Source organism: Cricetulus griseus, chromosome 5, assembly GCF_003668045.3.
Source record: "Cricetulus griseus strain 17A/GY chromosome 5, alternate assembly CriGri-PICRH-1.0, whole genome shotgun sequence".
NCBI classification, from domain to species: Eukaryota; Metazoa; Chordata; class Mammalia; order Rodentia; family Cricetidae; genus Cricetulus; species Cricetulus griseus.
The window spans coordinates 60,787,768-60,804,369 of record NC_048598.1 but is presented as its reverse complement, the minus strand read 5'-3'; the positions used below and the strand labels follow the sequence as shown (position 1 = coordinate 60,804,369).

At 39.0% G+C, this 16,602-nt stretch overlaps 1 protein-coding gene and 1 pseudogene across 6 annotated transcripts in view; one reads left to right on the top strand and one right to left on the bottom strand.

Moving 5' to 3' along the window:
• Nucleotides 1-16,602, bottom strand: part of Zranb3 (zinc finger RANBP2-type containing 3) — a 160,012-nt gene that overhangs the window by 65,415 nt on the left and 77,995 nt on the right. For all 6 annotated transcript variants that reach the window (XM_035445406.1, XM_035445410.1, XM_027417752.2 and 3 more), the window contains 2 exons: nt 12,704-12,789; nt 766-937 (listed from right to left, as the gene is read on the bottom strand). In XM_035445406.1, coding sequence (XP_035301297.1) covers nt 766-937; nt 12,704-12,789 — 258 coding nt within the window. The remainder of the gene's footprint in view (nt 1-765; nt 938-12,703; nt 12,790-16,602) is intronic.
• LOC113833787 lies at nt 7,112-7,413 on the top strand (annotated as a pseudogene).

Sequence of the window (16,602 nt, the reverse complement as noted above, 5' to 3'; positions counted from 1 at the left end):
AAAGCAAATTATTTATAAAACTTTGGATTCACTTAGATAGGATAGATAATGGAGTATTCTCTCTGATTTTGCCAAATGCAAACAGACTAGATATTATAACTGTGATTCTTACTTGATAACTGTTTTTGTTGTATATAATTTTACTATGCTAACATTAAAACTTTCCTTTTTAATTAGACAAGCATGGAGAAATGCCTTGAATAGTTATTTTGTACATTGTAAATATGTATTGCTCTAATTGTTAATAAAAAGCTGATTGGTTGATAGCCGGGCAGGCAGAGATTGGGCGATACAACCCGAGACAGATAGAATGGTGGAATGAGGAAAGGTGGAGTCAGAAGAGAGTCTCGAGGAGATGCAGAGAAACAAGATGGGCATGCCGGACTGAGAAAAAGTACCAAGCCACGTGGCAGAGCATAGATAAGAAATATGGATTAATTTAAGTGTAAGACTTAGCTAGTAACAATCCAGAGCTATTGGCTGAGCATTTGTAATTAATATTAAGACTCTGTGTCAGTTATTTGGGAACTGGTGGTCTGGACAGGAAAACTCCATCTATAACTAAGAGCTGTATCTGTTACATATTTGACAATTAAAATTAAAATCTTCTTGTGCTTTTCCTGAAATGATACAAAACCAATGGACATTCTACTAATCAAACCTGTTTTAAGAAAGCATGCTTTCCTGTTAAGTATGATATGCAATCTTTAATAGCATAATTCATAATGCTTAAAGTAAGATTCTCAAGTAAATACAGGCTTTCACCTTGACAGCTGCTGGTGGAAGGTCAAATGGAATACGCTGTCTGACTTTAGGAGGCAGCTGGCTTAAAACTTCACTCTTCAATCTTCTGATCATTATGTCGCTTAGTAGCTGGTGAAGTTCACCGAGGTTTGATGCCCCTCTACAATCCCACTGACGCCTTTTACCAAAGTATCTGTTGAGATTAAAAGACAAACAGCAAAGCTGAATGCTAGAGCAGGAAATCCATGCATGTAGTATGTCCTTCCTTTTAATAATAAGGGGCAATGCGCTGTTTCCTGTTACTTCTGAATGAAAACCAGTTTCAAAAAGCTAATCTAAGGGGCCGAAGAGATGGTTCCATGGTTAAGATGGCGCACTGCTCTTGTAGTGGACAGTCTCTAGCACTCACAACAGGTGGTTCACATTTGTAACTCAAGCTCCAAGGGATCTGATGGGCCTCTGAGGGCATCTCTCTGTTTCTCTCTCTCTCTCTCTCTCTCTCTCTCTCTCTCTCTCTCTCTCTCTCTCTATCTCAAACACACACACACACACACACACACACACACACACACACACACACACATTTTAAAAATAAATCTTAAAAAAAAGGTATCCTAAGCATATAATTCTCACAATTGTAATTCTATGACTCAAGGGACTAAGGCAGGGAGATCACCATGAATGTATACTAGGCAGGCATTCTACCAACTGAGCTACACCCAATCTGATATATTTTCATGCCATTAAAATATGTTGCTTCCTCCCCCCCCCCCTTTTTTTCTTTATGGTTTTTCGAGACAGTGTTTCTCTGTGTAACAGTCCTGGCTGTCTGACCTGGAACTCTTTAGACCAGGCTGGCCTTGAACTCAATGAGATCCGCCTGCCTCTGCCACCTGAGTGCTGGTCAAAGGCGTACACTACCACCACCCAGCAATATGCTGCTTCCTTTAATGTTTGTATACTCATACTTAAAGATTTGTGTACATATTAAACTGGGAAAATGCTGGGCAATGGTGGTGCATACTTTTATAGAAAGCAGAGACAGAAGGATCTCTGAGTTCCATCCAGGCCAGCCTGGTCTACAGGGCAAGTTTCACGACAGCTAAGGCTACACAGAGAAACCCTGTCTTGAAAAACAAAACAAAACAAAGGCTGGAGAGATGGTGCAGAGGTTAAGAGCGCTGACTGTTCTTCCAGAGGTCCTGAGTTCAATTTCTAGCAACCACATGGTGGCTTACAACCACCTTGAATGAGATTGATTGTCCTCTGCTGGCATGCAGGCAGAAGACTGTATACATAAGAAATAAATAAAATCTAAAAGACAAAACAAAATAAAACAAAGCAAAACACTGAGAAAATGCTTGTCAATACCTGATTCTGTTAGGTATTTTTCCATTCACCATACTAGGTACTTTTGACCACATCATTAACAAAAGAAACCTAAGATGCCAAACTACCAAACAGAGGTTGGAAGGACTAATTAAAATGGACTCTTAAAGCACACTATCTGGAGGTTCATGGGATAAGACTGTACACAGACAGGCACAGATCACCATATATCTGAGCCTCTTTCTTTCTTTCTTTCTTTCTTTCTTTCTTTCTTTTTTTTTTTTTTTTTGGTCGTACTAGAGAATGAACTTAGGGCTAGGTAACTGACTAGATCTGGATATTGGCAGAAAGGTATAGATAGCAACTAGACCCTCAGGATATTTTATTATTTTTAATCATTTGTGTGGGTGTGTGTGTACATGGGGCAGAAGTCAGAGGTCAACTTTTGGGAGTTGGTTCTCTCCTTTCACCTTTATGTAGGTTCTAGGGATCAAACCCAGATTGTTAAAATTGTGTGGAACACACTTTACCCACTTAGCTATCTCATAAGTCCATAGGTGGATTAAAAAAAAAAAAAAACAGCTTGGAAACACTATTCTGTACCAAGTGTTTAATCAATTTTATGAGAGTAGATGGAAATTTCACCAACTAAGGGAAGTGAGCTCTCAGTTGACTGTCCTAAAATTTCATTCTTCCAATGTATACTTCTGGATTCATAATCATGTAGTTTATCTCCTTGTTCTTATTAACACCTTTGCTTATCTTTACTTTTGATGTTAAGAGACACTGTTAAGACATCCTATGCTCCAGACAACCTGATTACAGATGTTCTCCCCCTCACTGATGAAGCTTCTTTTTGTAACAGACAGAGACCACTAGAGAAAGCCAGATTGGTGAAAATGCAGAGAAAAACTGACTGTGGGGTTCCCAGCCCCAGATGATACATTTACAGCATAACCCCAACACTTAAGAGTGCTTGGAACAATTATAAGCAACAGAGGACCAGGGATTCTGTAATATTGTGAGAGCTAGTCCTCCCCAGGGAGGAGCCCCTAAATGATTATTCAATACCCAGTGGTCAGCCCTAAAAACATACACATTCAAGCAACACTAAACAGATTCTGTGGTTTTATGTTTACATTTACATGTTTATATCCCACTAGCATTCCTTATCTCTTCCTCCCTTTCCCTCCTCCTCATATATATAAATACAGCCGTGTGTGTGTGTGTGTGTGTGTGTGTGTGTGTGTGTGTGTGTGTGTGTGTGTGTAAGCGCGCAAGTGTCCAAACAATAATAATTAGAGGAAAAAGAGCTCATGAATTTAAGACAGAGCAGGGAGGAGGCATGGGAGGAATTGGGGGTGGTTATGAATAAAGTGCATGGGGAACCTTGGCAGATTCCATGGCAGGAGAGGGTGACCAAGATTCCAAGGCGGAGGGACAAACATGATGCCAGGCAGACAGAGCTTAAGTGAGAAGTTTTATTAGAAAGGGGAGGGAAGGCCGGGCATTGGTGGTACACGCCTTTAATCCCAGCACTTGGGAGGCAGAGGCAGGAGGATCTCTGTGAGTTCGAGGCCAGCCTGGTCTCCAGAGCCAGTGCCAGGATAGGCTCCAAAGCTACAAAGAGAAACCCTGACTCGAAAAACCAAAAAAAAAAAAAAAAGAAGAAGAAGAAGAAGAAGAAGAAGAATGGGGAGGGAAGGGGGAAGGAAAGAGAAAAGAGGTAAAGAGACAGAGAGAGATGAGGGGAGAAAGGAGAGATGAGAGGAGAGGAGACGAGAGGAGAGTAGAGGAGAGGAGAGGGGAGGATAGAGGGGAGGGTAGGTGAGGAGGAGAGGGGAGGGGAGAGGAGAGGGGAGGATAGAGGGGAGGGTAGGTGAGGAGGAGAGGGGAGGGGAGGGGAGGGGAGGAGAAGAGAGGAGAGGAGAGTCCTGTCTGCCCCAGGGGAAAAGAGTGGGAAAGAGAGTGTAACTGGGCAGAGGTCTTTCTTTTAAAGGGGTCCTTTGCACCTGGGCTGACCAGGGTGCTGTCTGGGGGGATTCTGCCAGGAGACAGGGGCAGGCAAGCATAATACCTGAATCCTTACAGAAATGATATAATTATATTTAATTTAAAGTAGAATAAATTAATAACAAACAAAAGATATATTGTTTAACTTGTACATCATACCATGATATGGATACTTAGAATATATATCTGATATATCAGTGTATACCTATAAACATAAACAATTGGGGCTGGAGAGGCAGCTCAGCAGTTAAGACTACAGATTGTTTTTCTAAGACCAGTGTTTGATTGCTAGAACCCATGGTGGGCAGCCCACAACTACTTGTAACTCCAGCTATAGGGGATCTGAAGCCCTCTTCTGGCCTCTGAGGTCACTGCACTTGTATACAAACCGATACACAGATACATATATACACATAATTAAAAATAAAAAATGTTATAAAAACAAAAATTCCATATGTATGGAGCACCACGTACAAGTACCATTTTTACTACTTGCTTCTAGCAACAAAGGGTGATGGCTAAAAACAGCAGTATGCAGCAGTGCATAAAAAAAAAAAAAAAAAAGTATGGCCAAGGTGTCCACACTAATCTCTGCAGACCTTCATGCAAGTGAAGAACTGTCTTACAGCAATCATGGTAAAGTCCCTCGTGAAAATGAAAAGCCACACTTACACCAATCACAGAAACTCTTCATGCAAATGAAGAATCACACCATTCACAGGCCTTCTGCTGGGTCAGCAGGGGAACCATACATATAGTTTTTTGCAGCCCCCCCATTCAGTACTTCTCCTCTCTCTCCCATTCTACCCCTCTCTTTCTGCCTCCTTCTCTTCCTCCTTCCTCGTGACTTTTTTTTACCTTTTTATTTTATTTTATTTTTGATTTTTCAAGACAGAGTTTCTCTGTCCTTTTCTTTCTTTCTTTCTTTCTTTTTTTTTTTTTTCTTTTTAAAGGCAGAGTCTCATGTAGCCCAGGGTAACCTCAAGATCAGTATGTATGTACCCAAGGATGAGATTACAGGAGTACCCCATCAAGCCTAGCTTCAGAAACTACTTTATTATACACTGAATTTTTCTAGAAATTGTAAATAATGCTAACTAAAAGGGATAGCCTACATAGTTTTGTTGGAAATTCAACTCAGAATACTTTGCCAATGTGGAAAACCATGCTGCTGACCCCCAAAAACACTCTGGTGGGTAAGCAATAATACATATAATTGTGATTTACTAAGTCCCTTTGAAAATATCAGCGGTGTACTGGCCACCATCTGAACACAGCTGTGATATATTAGCTTCCATATGAACAGCAGTATCCACAATTCTAAACATAACGAATTTTCATCTATTTTATGACTTTCATTTCTTTAACTTTATAAATCTATAATTTAGATGTACAAATCATTTTAGCTTCAGAAATTACCTACTTAAATATTAAAGTACAAGTTTATCATTACCTTATTTTCTCCCTGCATTAAGCTGGATTCTTTATTTGAAATTACATGTGGCTATATATGGTTATGTCTATGAATTTCCTTCCAGTGTTCAAAGGGAGTATTGAATATTCATTATGAAAGTGGGTATTAGGACAGTAGAGCTGAGAAATGCTGCTGTTCAACAATGACCACTTTCTTCACTTACAGCTACTGTGCAGTATACACACAAGATGCATGAGGGTTGAGCAGAGACAATCCAAGGAGGTCTGCATTTAGTGACAAAAACTGAACTGTTAATTAATATTCTTCTAAAACAGAGACCACCAGGTCCAGGTGGACTCATTTTTGAGCTCTACCAAACATTTCAGGAAGAAATTATATGAAAAGCAAAGTGCTTGCCATACATGCATGAGGTTTGATCCCCAGACCCCACAGTTCCAATTCAACATATATAAGAATGCATATTTTTAAAGTTCTCACATTAGCTAAAATCTACAACCCAAGTAAGTTCCACTGCTGGCTTAGTTTGTCTCCTTAGTGACACAAAGACAAAAGCCTAATTCCCTTACAATGTGACAGATCTTTAAACATTTAAAGACTTGTTCCCCTAAGTCCTCTTTCCTCAAATTCCAATAGCTTCCTAAGTTTGAGCACTGTCTCACTTGTCTTTGGATCATTTGTAGCTCTGAAACAATGTCTTAAATATAGAAGGCAGACAATAATGAGACATTAGTGGAGCTGAATGTGAAACCCACTCATTATTCTGGTCACCCTTTCCCAGAGACATTGCATTTTTATCTGTTAGAGGAACAAGGATGACACCAATACACATGTTAGCTTGAAGAGGCTTCAACCCTAGACAAAGATCTACAGGCCATTAAGGAATTCGGAGGGTGGGAGGAATAGTCTTCCCAGGGAAGAATTATCCAATATGAACCGTCAGCCCTGAAAACATGCACATACAAGTAACATTAAATGGACAGGGGAAGTTGTATTTATCTATTTAGGAACACACATACACATATACCAAAATTAAAGAAAAAGACACTAGAATTTGGGGGGGTAGATGAAAGGGAATAGAGGGAATAATGGGAAGGAAGAAATGATGTAATTATCATCTCAAAAAAGTTATAATAAGATTATATACAAAAAGAAAAAAAGCTTCTTAAAACATGACTTTTAATTCCCTCCTGTATCCTTATACTTCTTGTCATTATGAGCTTCTAAAAGTATACTCCCAGCATCCCATTTTCACAGCTATAATCTCATCCAGAAACCAGCGCTATCTGGAAAAATAAAACCTTGTGCTCTTGGAGGCTGAGAGATGGCTCAGTACTGAAGAGTTTTCTGCTCTTGCAGATGGAGTCCCAGCACCCATATCAGCAGCTCTCAATCACCTGTAATGGCCGTAAGTACAGTTCCAGGGGAATCTGCAGTCTCTGGCCCCTAAGGGCACCAGTACTCATGTGCACAATCCCTTTCCCCCCACATATATACATAATGTAAAATAATTAAAATAAAGCAAAACTTTTTTTTTTAAATGGCTTCCTTTCTACTCCAACCAAGCAGCTGCCTTCTCATCTGCCTGCCAAAATGATGCTGGGCCCTGAAGAACAGCACCACAGGCATGCTGTAAAAGATGTTCTGATCCCCAAAAGAATGAGACAAGGACAGAGAGGGGAAGAGTTACTAAATGTTGCAAGGATGCCAAAATCCCTATTTTAGTAAAATGCCAGAAAGAAAATTCTGCAGTGAAGGAATGTCTAAATGCTGACTAGAATGTTACAGTCTTTTATGAAGAACACAAATTAGAATATCTCAAGGAATGGGAAGAATTCAGAAAAACAGGAATTCCTACTGAGAACAGGCTGCAAAAGCTTCCAACAAGCATGTAGGCAAATATTTAAGTGAGTCAGAAATTTTCATATTTATGGAAATCACTTATAATGTCAACTACAAGTAGCAGACAGAAACAATGTCTACTTTATCCTCATTGTGAAAATACTGATAGTTTATGAAATAAAAATCTTTGTTTCAGAGTTCTGGTTTATTAGATACAGAGTAGGAGGGAAAAACTACCCTGGTCTCTACTTACTCTATTAGGGTACCTGTTCATTTATCCTGCACCGTGCCCTTCTCATGACACTGTACATGTCTATATCATAAGGCCTTTCCTGTTCCCACACCTTCCTTGCCCATGCTGACTTCTGAGTCTTCCCAGGATAACTGATCCTCCTTGCCCTTCAGCTTCTACATCTATCATGTTGATACAAAACTCCCAATATTAGACAAATCTGACTTTAGGCCTATACCACATTGCTGTGGAAATCCACCATTGAGAAGACTGGCTCTTCTACCAATCTGTGTTTCTGATCTCAAATAGCTACTCAGCATTGCTCATAAGCTTGTTACTAATCTCACTCAGTTCCTATAATGTGGAAGTTCAGACTATGTTAAGTTTCAAATTTTTAATCCCCTACTTCTTCATTTCTTTGAACACAACAAGCTGTCTCTTTCATATGAAAATGTCATGAGATGCAAACTCCATTAAACTCCTATCACTCCAAAAATTACAGTATAGACCTAATAATATGCCACTTAATGATGCAAACTCCCTCATATCTCTGTCATCTCAAAAACTACACTATAATCTCAACAATATGCCATGAAACTATAAAAAGGATACAAATATTTGTGAAGAAAAGGAATCAAACTTCAGAGCTACAAAAATTCTTATGTTTTTAATACACTAATCTCTTTTCCAAAAATTATGAATTTGCTTACTCTTCTATTGGTTTAAGATTTTGAAATGTGTAAAAATATAGTCCTAAAAACAGTAAAAGAAACTTGTAAATCTCATGACAACTGACTCTCCCACACTTCACAACTTCATAGTGCAGAGGCTGAATAAGAGATGAACAACACTCTTGAATGGGTACAGAGATTTGGATTGGGATGATAAAATGTGCTAGAAATGAAAAGTTCTGATATTTTATAACTACATTAATGTTTATAAGGCTACCAAACTATATACTTAAAATGGTTAAATAGTAAATTTTCTTCTGTATTTCTATTAAAAAAATCCCATAATAGCAATAAGCAACACCCACAAAAGAAACAGAAAAACGGAAGACACCCACAATGTCTTCCTATTCCTATTCTGATGAACAAGACTATAATTTGACTCCTACCTAACTCTATCTTTGTCTAACTGCTGTCTTTGTCTAGAGATCTTAGTTTAGTTCTAGAATACTCAGTTGAGCTGGGCTTCCTTTAGATCCTCAATGACACAGTGGTCTCTCTGGTTCTGGCTTTAGCATATAGAATTCCCACTTCCTGAACAGGAAGGAAAAAGATTAACTCACAGGATACCCTGAGCTGTCTTGAGTGGTTCACTCTGGCACACTCAGTCATTGTAACCTTCCCTTCCTCCCTGAATCTTCCCATGATATTCATCAAAATTGCAACTACCTAGTTAGTGCCTGAATTGACAATTCAGTGAAAGCCTGGATTATTTTTGTTTTTTGAGACAGGGTTTCTCTGTGTAGCCTTGGCTGTCATGAACTTCACTCTGTATACTAGGCTGTCCTCGAACTCAGAGATCTGCCTCCTAAATGTTGGGATAAAAGATGCGCCCCATCACTACCTGGCAAGCTTGAATTATTTTGATCCTAGAGTGTATCTGATGGCTAACACATGGCCTGGCATATACCAGATAACCTAAAATTAGTTTTATTATACATGCATACATACATACATACATACATACATACATACATACATACATACATGCCTAAATATATGCCTGTGCAACACAAGTGTGACTGGTTTCTGTGGAGGCCAGAGGGGGATGTTGGATTCTCTGCAACTGGAATTATAGATAGTTAGTAATTGTCATGTGGCAGCTGGAAATTGAACATGGGTCCTGTGAAAGAACAGCCAGGGCTCTGAACCACTAAGCCATCTCTCCAGGCCCCTAAAAATACTTTTTGAATGAATGGATTAATTAAAAATCAAGCCAGAGCCAGTAGGTAGGATGAAATGACCTCATATACCAATTCAACATAGGATGATTCAAAATCAGAAGTCTGTTGGAACTGAACTACAGACACTCCATTCTCACATCTCTTCAGCACAAACCTGACTTTCCAAACATAAATGCAGAATCCATCCTACATCTTATTTAACTATTTAACTATTCCTCAAACATACCTTGAGTATTCGGTATACTATCATTTCAGATCCCAGCCATTTGCACATAGAACAGATAGTCCTGTATTTAGCCAAAGGAAGAACACTAAATGACACAGTACTGGAGATATATAGAGGTAAACATGACCCTGATCGTGCTATAAATGGATATTAACACCTTGACTACATATTATCAATCTGCACTTCCACTCTCAAGAAAATTTAGACAAGTAATTCTCCTAAGTAGTGGAACTGGCATGGAATGTCATGTCCCACTGAGGACTGAACCCAGGACCTCGTGCATAAGAAGCAAGCACAATCTCACCAGATCTTCCTAGGCTAATTTAAGTTTTAAGCACAACATAAGAAAGGACAGATGTCTTCCCAAAGCTCATCTTTGTTTTTAGTTTGAGAAAGTGTCTCACTATGTAGCCCTGACTGGCCTAGAATTCAGAATAGCCTCAAATTCAGAGATCTACTTGCTTCTGCCTTCCAAGCAGTAGTATAAAAGGCTTGTGCTGTAACACCTGGCTCCAAAGCAAAAACTAAGGAGAGCTCCAATAGAGGGTGCTTGGTTGGATTAATCACATGTCTTCTTCTTGTAAGCACAGGAGTATTACTAAAGTTGCCACTTCTGAAGTCTCTCGTGTTTAGAGAAAAAGTCAAGAAAAAATGGGGAGGAATACAAAAGAAAATAACAAAATACAGGGTAAGCGATTTAACCCCTAAAATGCACCAGGGGACTGAGTGTGCTCTAAACCGTCCCTTGCTTGAACAGTATTTGTCAATTTATTCACTGTGCTTCCTTCTCCAAATCCTGTTTGTATTTATAGCTTTGTCTAAATAGAATTCAGCAGAGTGATTAACACATAGCATTTGGGTAAGGGTATCCTGGTTGAGTAATCCCTTTTCCCTCTGCTTTTCAAATCAAATGGGGTATGTGGTATTAGGTTACTTAGAACCTAAGTTCTTTCTTCAGATTAAATTTGTATTAACGTGCTTTAGGCCATTACTCAGGAATTTAATAAGATTTTTAAAGACAAAGTAACACTCTTGCTTGAACATTTCACTTAACTTTATTTTGAATGCAGCATGACATTTCAAATATAAAATATGGGTCTAGGATGGAATAACGATTCACAATTTGCATTCTGTAAAATTATAGTGTGAAAATGACACCTTTCTAAAATAAAAATGCTGTGGAAGAAAATATAGCCTCCCACAGCCTAACTTAAAATGTCAGGAAATGCCTTGATCTGAATCAAAGTTTATGGAACCACAGTGCTTTCAAGGTAAAGAAATAAAGGATTAGAAAGACTTCTGAAATGGATGTAGAAGAAAACATCTTCAAAGAGTTACAGATGGCTTAGCCCTTATGAGCACATACGGATCCAGACCTAAGTTCGGGTCCCCGGCACCCATCCTGGATGGCTGAAGCACGGAGATCTGACTCTATTCTGGCCTCCTTGGGTACCTGCATTCACATATGTATACACACATTTACACACACACACACACACACACACACACACACACACACACACACACACACACACACTTAAAAAGAAAAAGAAAATGCCTTTGAGAAGCAGAATGTTGCCCTTGAAATGATTTTATCTAGCAAGTAGAAAACAGAAAACAGAAGATAACCTTCACAACCACATAACATTTCACAAAGAAGAAATATTTCTCTTTGAAATACTGTTTGCATTAATAAGTGAAGTACACACTTCTGTTGTCATGTGGCAGATACACAGATACTAATCAAGAAACAGACAGTGGGGGGCTGGAGAGATGGCTCAGCAGTTAAGAGAACTGGCTTCGCTTCCAGAGGGCCCAGGTTCAATTCCAGTCCCACAGGGCAGCTCATAACTGTCTCTAACCCCAGTTCCAGGGGATCTGACACCCTCACGCAGACATATATGCAGACAAAATACCAATGCACATAAAATAAAAATAAATTTAAATAAAGAGACAGTAGGATAGACAGGTAGATTAAAAGTTTAGCCTGTTCTAGTTGTCCAATGGGAAATCTAGAAACCATATATCAAGTAAACAAACTTTGGCATCTCTAGTGCAAGAGTCATCATTAAAGTTTTTCATTTTAATCAATACCTAGACTCATACCAAACAGACCTATCATGGGAACAACACAAATATTAGGTAGGGTCCTGTATGGGAATCATAATTCTGTCTAAAAGAAACTGAAACTCTGAATCAAGATGGTTTCCTAAAACAAAAGAAGCAGAGTGCAGTAAGGCTCCTGGAAACTGACACCAGGTTCCACTCATCTCTTCACTTGTGGTGGTTTGAATGAGAATGGCCCCACAGGCTCACACATTTGAATGTTTCATTCTCAGTTTGAGATTTCAAAAGCCCATACCAGGCCCCATCTAGCTCTCTGCCTCCAACGGTGGGTCAGATATAGATATAAGCTTTCAGCTATTACTCCAGTTCCATACCTGCCTGCTACCTTGCTCCCACCATGATGGTCATGGACTCACCCTCTGAGACTGTAAGCATGCCCCTAATTAAATGCTTTTTTTAAATATATTGCTTTGGTAAGAGTTTCTTCACAGCAATAGAACAGTAACTAAGACATCAATGTAACACCAAAACCTGCCTCATCTCAGCCTGTCACCCCAACACAGTCAAATGAATACCAAGACAACACACCTCTGTGTACAGACTCATCTCAAGAATAGGCACATTTTCTTTCATCCTTGACAAGGACTCATTATGTAGGCAATTAGGGCCTATAGCAGTTCTACTGCTATACTTGCCAAGTGCTGGAATTAAAGGCATGCACCACCACACCTAGCTATATTTCTTTTACGTTTTTTGTAGGTCATCCATACAAACTTTTACTTAAAGAAATTCTTTCACGGCTGCAGCAAGTTTGAAAGCCACTGGAATAAGGCGTGACTAACAGTGTTTAATGTTTAGAGTTTTAAGCACGTGCAGATAAAGGCTTATGGAGAATAATTATCCTACCTGATGTGTGCATTGCAGTATCGTTTAGCGTACTCGATCCAAGTCCCAAATTTTTGTGGGAAGAGAGCCTCAATCTGCATGAAAAGCTGTAACAATAAAAATATTCTTAATATAGTACAATCTTTTCAAGTAAGTTATTATGATGATAAAAAATTTATTAAAATAATAAGTATAAAAGCAAAAAAAATTCTTCCTCAAGGCCTTTCCTTTTTCTTTACCCCCACCCTATCTATTTTTCAAGGACAACAATTATCTGTTTCTAAATGTAACAAACATCACATATATGTGAATGTGAATGTGAATGTATATATATATGTGTGTGTATATATATATATTTTTTAAAAAAAAAGATTTGTCTCCAGCCCCTGTATATATAATTTATTCACATATAGGCAATCATATTATAGTTCAATGAAAATCTTATTACAAAAATGTGTCAGGGGTTTTTTATTTTTTTATTTTATTTATTTATTTTTGGTTTTTCGAGATAGGGCTTCTCTGTGTAGCTTTAGAGCCTATCCTGACACTCGCTCTGGAAACCAGGCTGGCCTCAAAGTATTTTTTTTTTAATTTTAAGGAGTATATAAGCTCGGGAGGCAGAGGCAGGTGGATCTCTGTGAGTTTGAGGCCAGCCTGGTCTCCAGAGCGAGTGCCAGGATAGGCTCCAAAGCTACACAGAGAAACCCTGTCTCCAAAAACCAAAACCAAAACCAAACAAAACAAAAAAACAAACAAGAAGTATATAAGCAAAGTACTGTAACAATAAAGAACTTTTTAAAGATTTATTTATTTATCATGTATATCATGTATACAGTGGGTGCCAGAAGAGGGCACCAGATCACATTACAGATGGTTGTGAGCCACCATGTAGTTGCTGGGAAATGAACTCAGAACCTCTGGAAAAGCAGTCAGTGCTCTTAACCCCTGAGCCATCTCTCCAGCCCAATAAAGAACTTTTTTAAATCTGGGAATCTCAGCTGAAGACGGGGGCATGATTATTGCATACAGCTTAATCAAGGAGGTAGTTATTAGACACAAATAAACAAAGAGGCAGGGGTATTATATACAGCTGAACAAGGAGACAGGCTTAGCTAATCTTGGTAGGAGCAGTCTCTGTGGGGAAGCAGTCTTCTGGACATAAACATTCAAGAGGAGAAAGCTATGGTAGACATTTTCTGCACTCTGTCAACATTTGCACTCAGAGCACAGGTAGGTTTTGCCATCCTTCTTAGCCTCACTGGTTATACCACTATCATGGAGCAATAGGTACTTGACATGGCCATGCCTATGTGAAACAATATAAACAAAGCACATTCATTCCACTTACTCCCAACATAAAGAAGACGACCAGTAGAACACACTAGGGAATAAAATGAAAAATGTGTCTGAATAAAGGTCCCTTTGATATTGAACAGCAGTTTTAAAAGAATGCTTAGGTTATTTCTTGGTTACCATTACAATCAGCATATAATCTTCCAGAGTTTATATTGTGGAGGAAAAAGAAAAGACCTGGAATGCTTACACCTTCCATATAGTGTTTCCTTGTGCCTGTGGTTTGCTTGGAAAGAAAGTTCTATCTCTAGTGCCTTAAATGTCACATATCATTAAAATCCTTAGGGTCTTTTATGCTTTCTCTATGACTGTCTAAGACTTGTAGTCCTTCAAGTCTCATCCTTGAGAATACAAACAGGTATAGGAAATTGTTTACATACATTTCAATTAATCTTCTTCTACTTTCAAACAATGATTTATTTACTTGTTTTCAAGTACTTGGTATACAACACAAAATCATACACAAGTCCACTAGATAGAGCTGTATAAACTAGGGTTAAATATTACCATGCATTTGTTGAAAAGCAATTGATTTCCTATATATTCTTTCTTTATTATCATGTATAAGATCTGCCTGCCTCTGCTTCCTGAGTGCTGGGATTAAAGGCATGAGCCACCACTGTCCAGTCCAGCTTTTTTCTCTTATTTTCTAAAGTGCTTACTCTTTTAAAATAAAATTACATTCTATAATTGCAACATAGTTCTATACAACAGCAAGGAAATTACTTTGTGATTGTCCTTTATATATTAAACACATAAGTTTAGAATGTAAATTTCCAAAAGGTAGTGATTATGAAGAATTGATATTCCTTATTTATCAGGTTATTTGATCATCATCTGCCACACAACCAAGTATGTTTATGCTAAGAAATGGACTATAAATATAGAAGAGAAATAAATTACTACTTTGTTTCGTTTCGCATCCATGTATGTGTAACCTACACTTAATAAAGACATGTTTAGTTAAGACTATAAATGAGTCCTTTTACTTGTTCTACCAGAATACAAAGAAATTGAGTGTGTATTTGCTTCAAGTATAGGATTTGCAAAATGTATAGTTCAGATAAACATAAAAGCTTTTATTTTTATTTATTCTTTGATACAATACATACTGACTGCAGCTTCCTCTCCCTCCAGCCCTCCCAGTCTCCATTTCCCCTCTCCCCCAGATCCACTCCCACAACCATCTACCCCCATAAGAGAGCAGGCCTCTCACAAACATCAAAGGAACACAGCACAACAAGATACAATAATACTAGGAACAAAACCTCCTAAGAAGGCTGGGCAAGGCAACCCAGTAGGAGGAAAAGGGTCCCAAAAGCAGGTAATAGAGTCAGAGACATCCCCACTCCCACTGCTAGGAGCTCTCCCATGAGCCCTGCTTAGTTGATTCCCTCTCCTAATGTTGTCCACCTCTCTGGCTCCCATGATTCCTTCTCCTCTTCTGCAGAGTTCCCCAAGCTCCTAAGGGAGGGACCCAACTTGGGCTCTCTCTCTACTTAATGTTTGGCTGTGGGTCTCTGCAGCCACTCCCATCAGCTGTGGAGGCAGCTGAGGCAGCTTCTGATAAGAACCGGACTAGACACCAATCTCTAAGTCTAGCAAAATACCATTAGAATTGATTCTTTTTTCTTTCTTTCTTTTTTTTTTTTTTTTTTTTTTTTGGCCAGTCCTGTTTGGTTCTACCCTTGGTCTGGTCTCTAGGCTATGCAGCCTTCTGGCCATTGGACAGTGCTTGGCATGGGCTCCTTCTCGTGGTGTGGTCCTCAAATTAGACCAGTCATTGGTTGGTTACTCCCACTAGATCTGTTGTGAATTCTGTTTAGATCTGTACCCATTTTTTAAATTGGATTGTTTGGTTGGTTGAGATCTAGTTTCTTGAGTTCTTTATATATTTTAGATATTAGCCCTCTGTTGGATGTGGAGTTGGTAAAAATCTTTTCCCATTCTGTAGCCAGTGCTTTGTCAGATTGACAGTGTCCTTTACCTGACAGAAGCTTTTCAGTTTCATCAGTCCCATTAATTGTCGATCTTAGTGCCTGTGCTATTGGTGTTCTTTCTGTCTAGGAAGTGGTCTCCTGTGCCAATGCATTTAAGGCTGCTCCCCACTTTCTCTTCTATCAGGTTCACAGTATCTGGTTTTATGTTAAGGTCTTTGATCTATTTGGAGTTGAGTTTCTATTCCTGTGATGAGACACTATGACCACAACTCTTTCTTTTGTTTTGTTTGTTTCTTCGAGACAGGGTTTCTCTGTGTCGCTTTGGAACCTATCCTGGAACTAGCTCTGGAGACCAGGCTGGCCATGAACTCACAGAGATCCGCCTGCCTCTGCCTCCCAAGTACTGGGATTAAAGGCGAGTGACACCAACGCCCAGCGACCACAACTCTTTTTTTTTTTTTTAATAATGTATTTATTCTTTTAAATTTCATTTTACATTCCAACCACAGTTCTCTCTCCCACCCCTCCTCCTGCCCCATTCGATTACCTTCCAGCCCACCACCAGTCCATTCCTTTTCATGGGTAAGGTCACCTATGAGGAGCCAACCAAGTCTGGCACAATGGGGC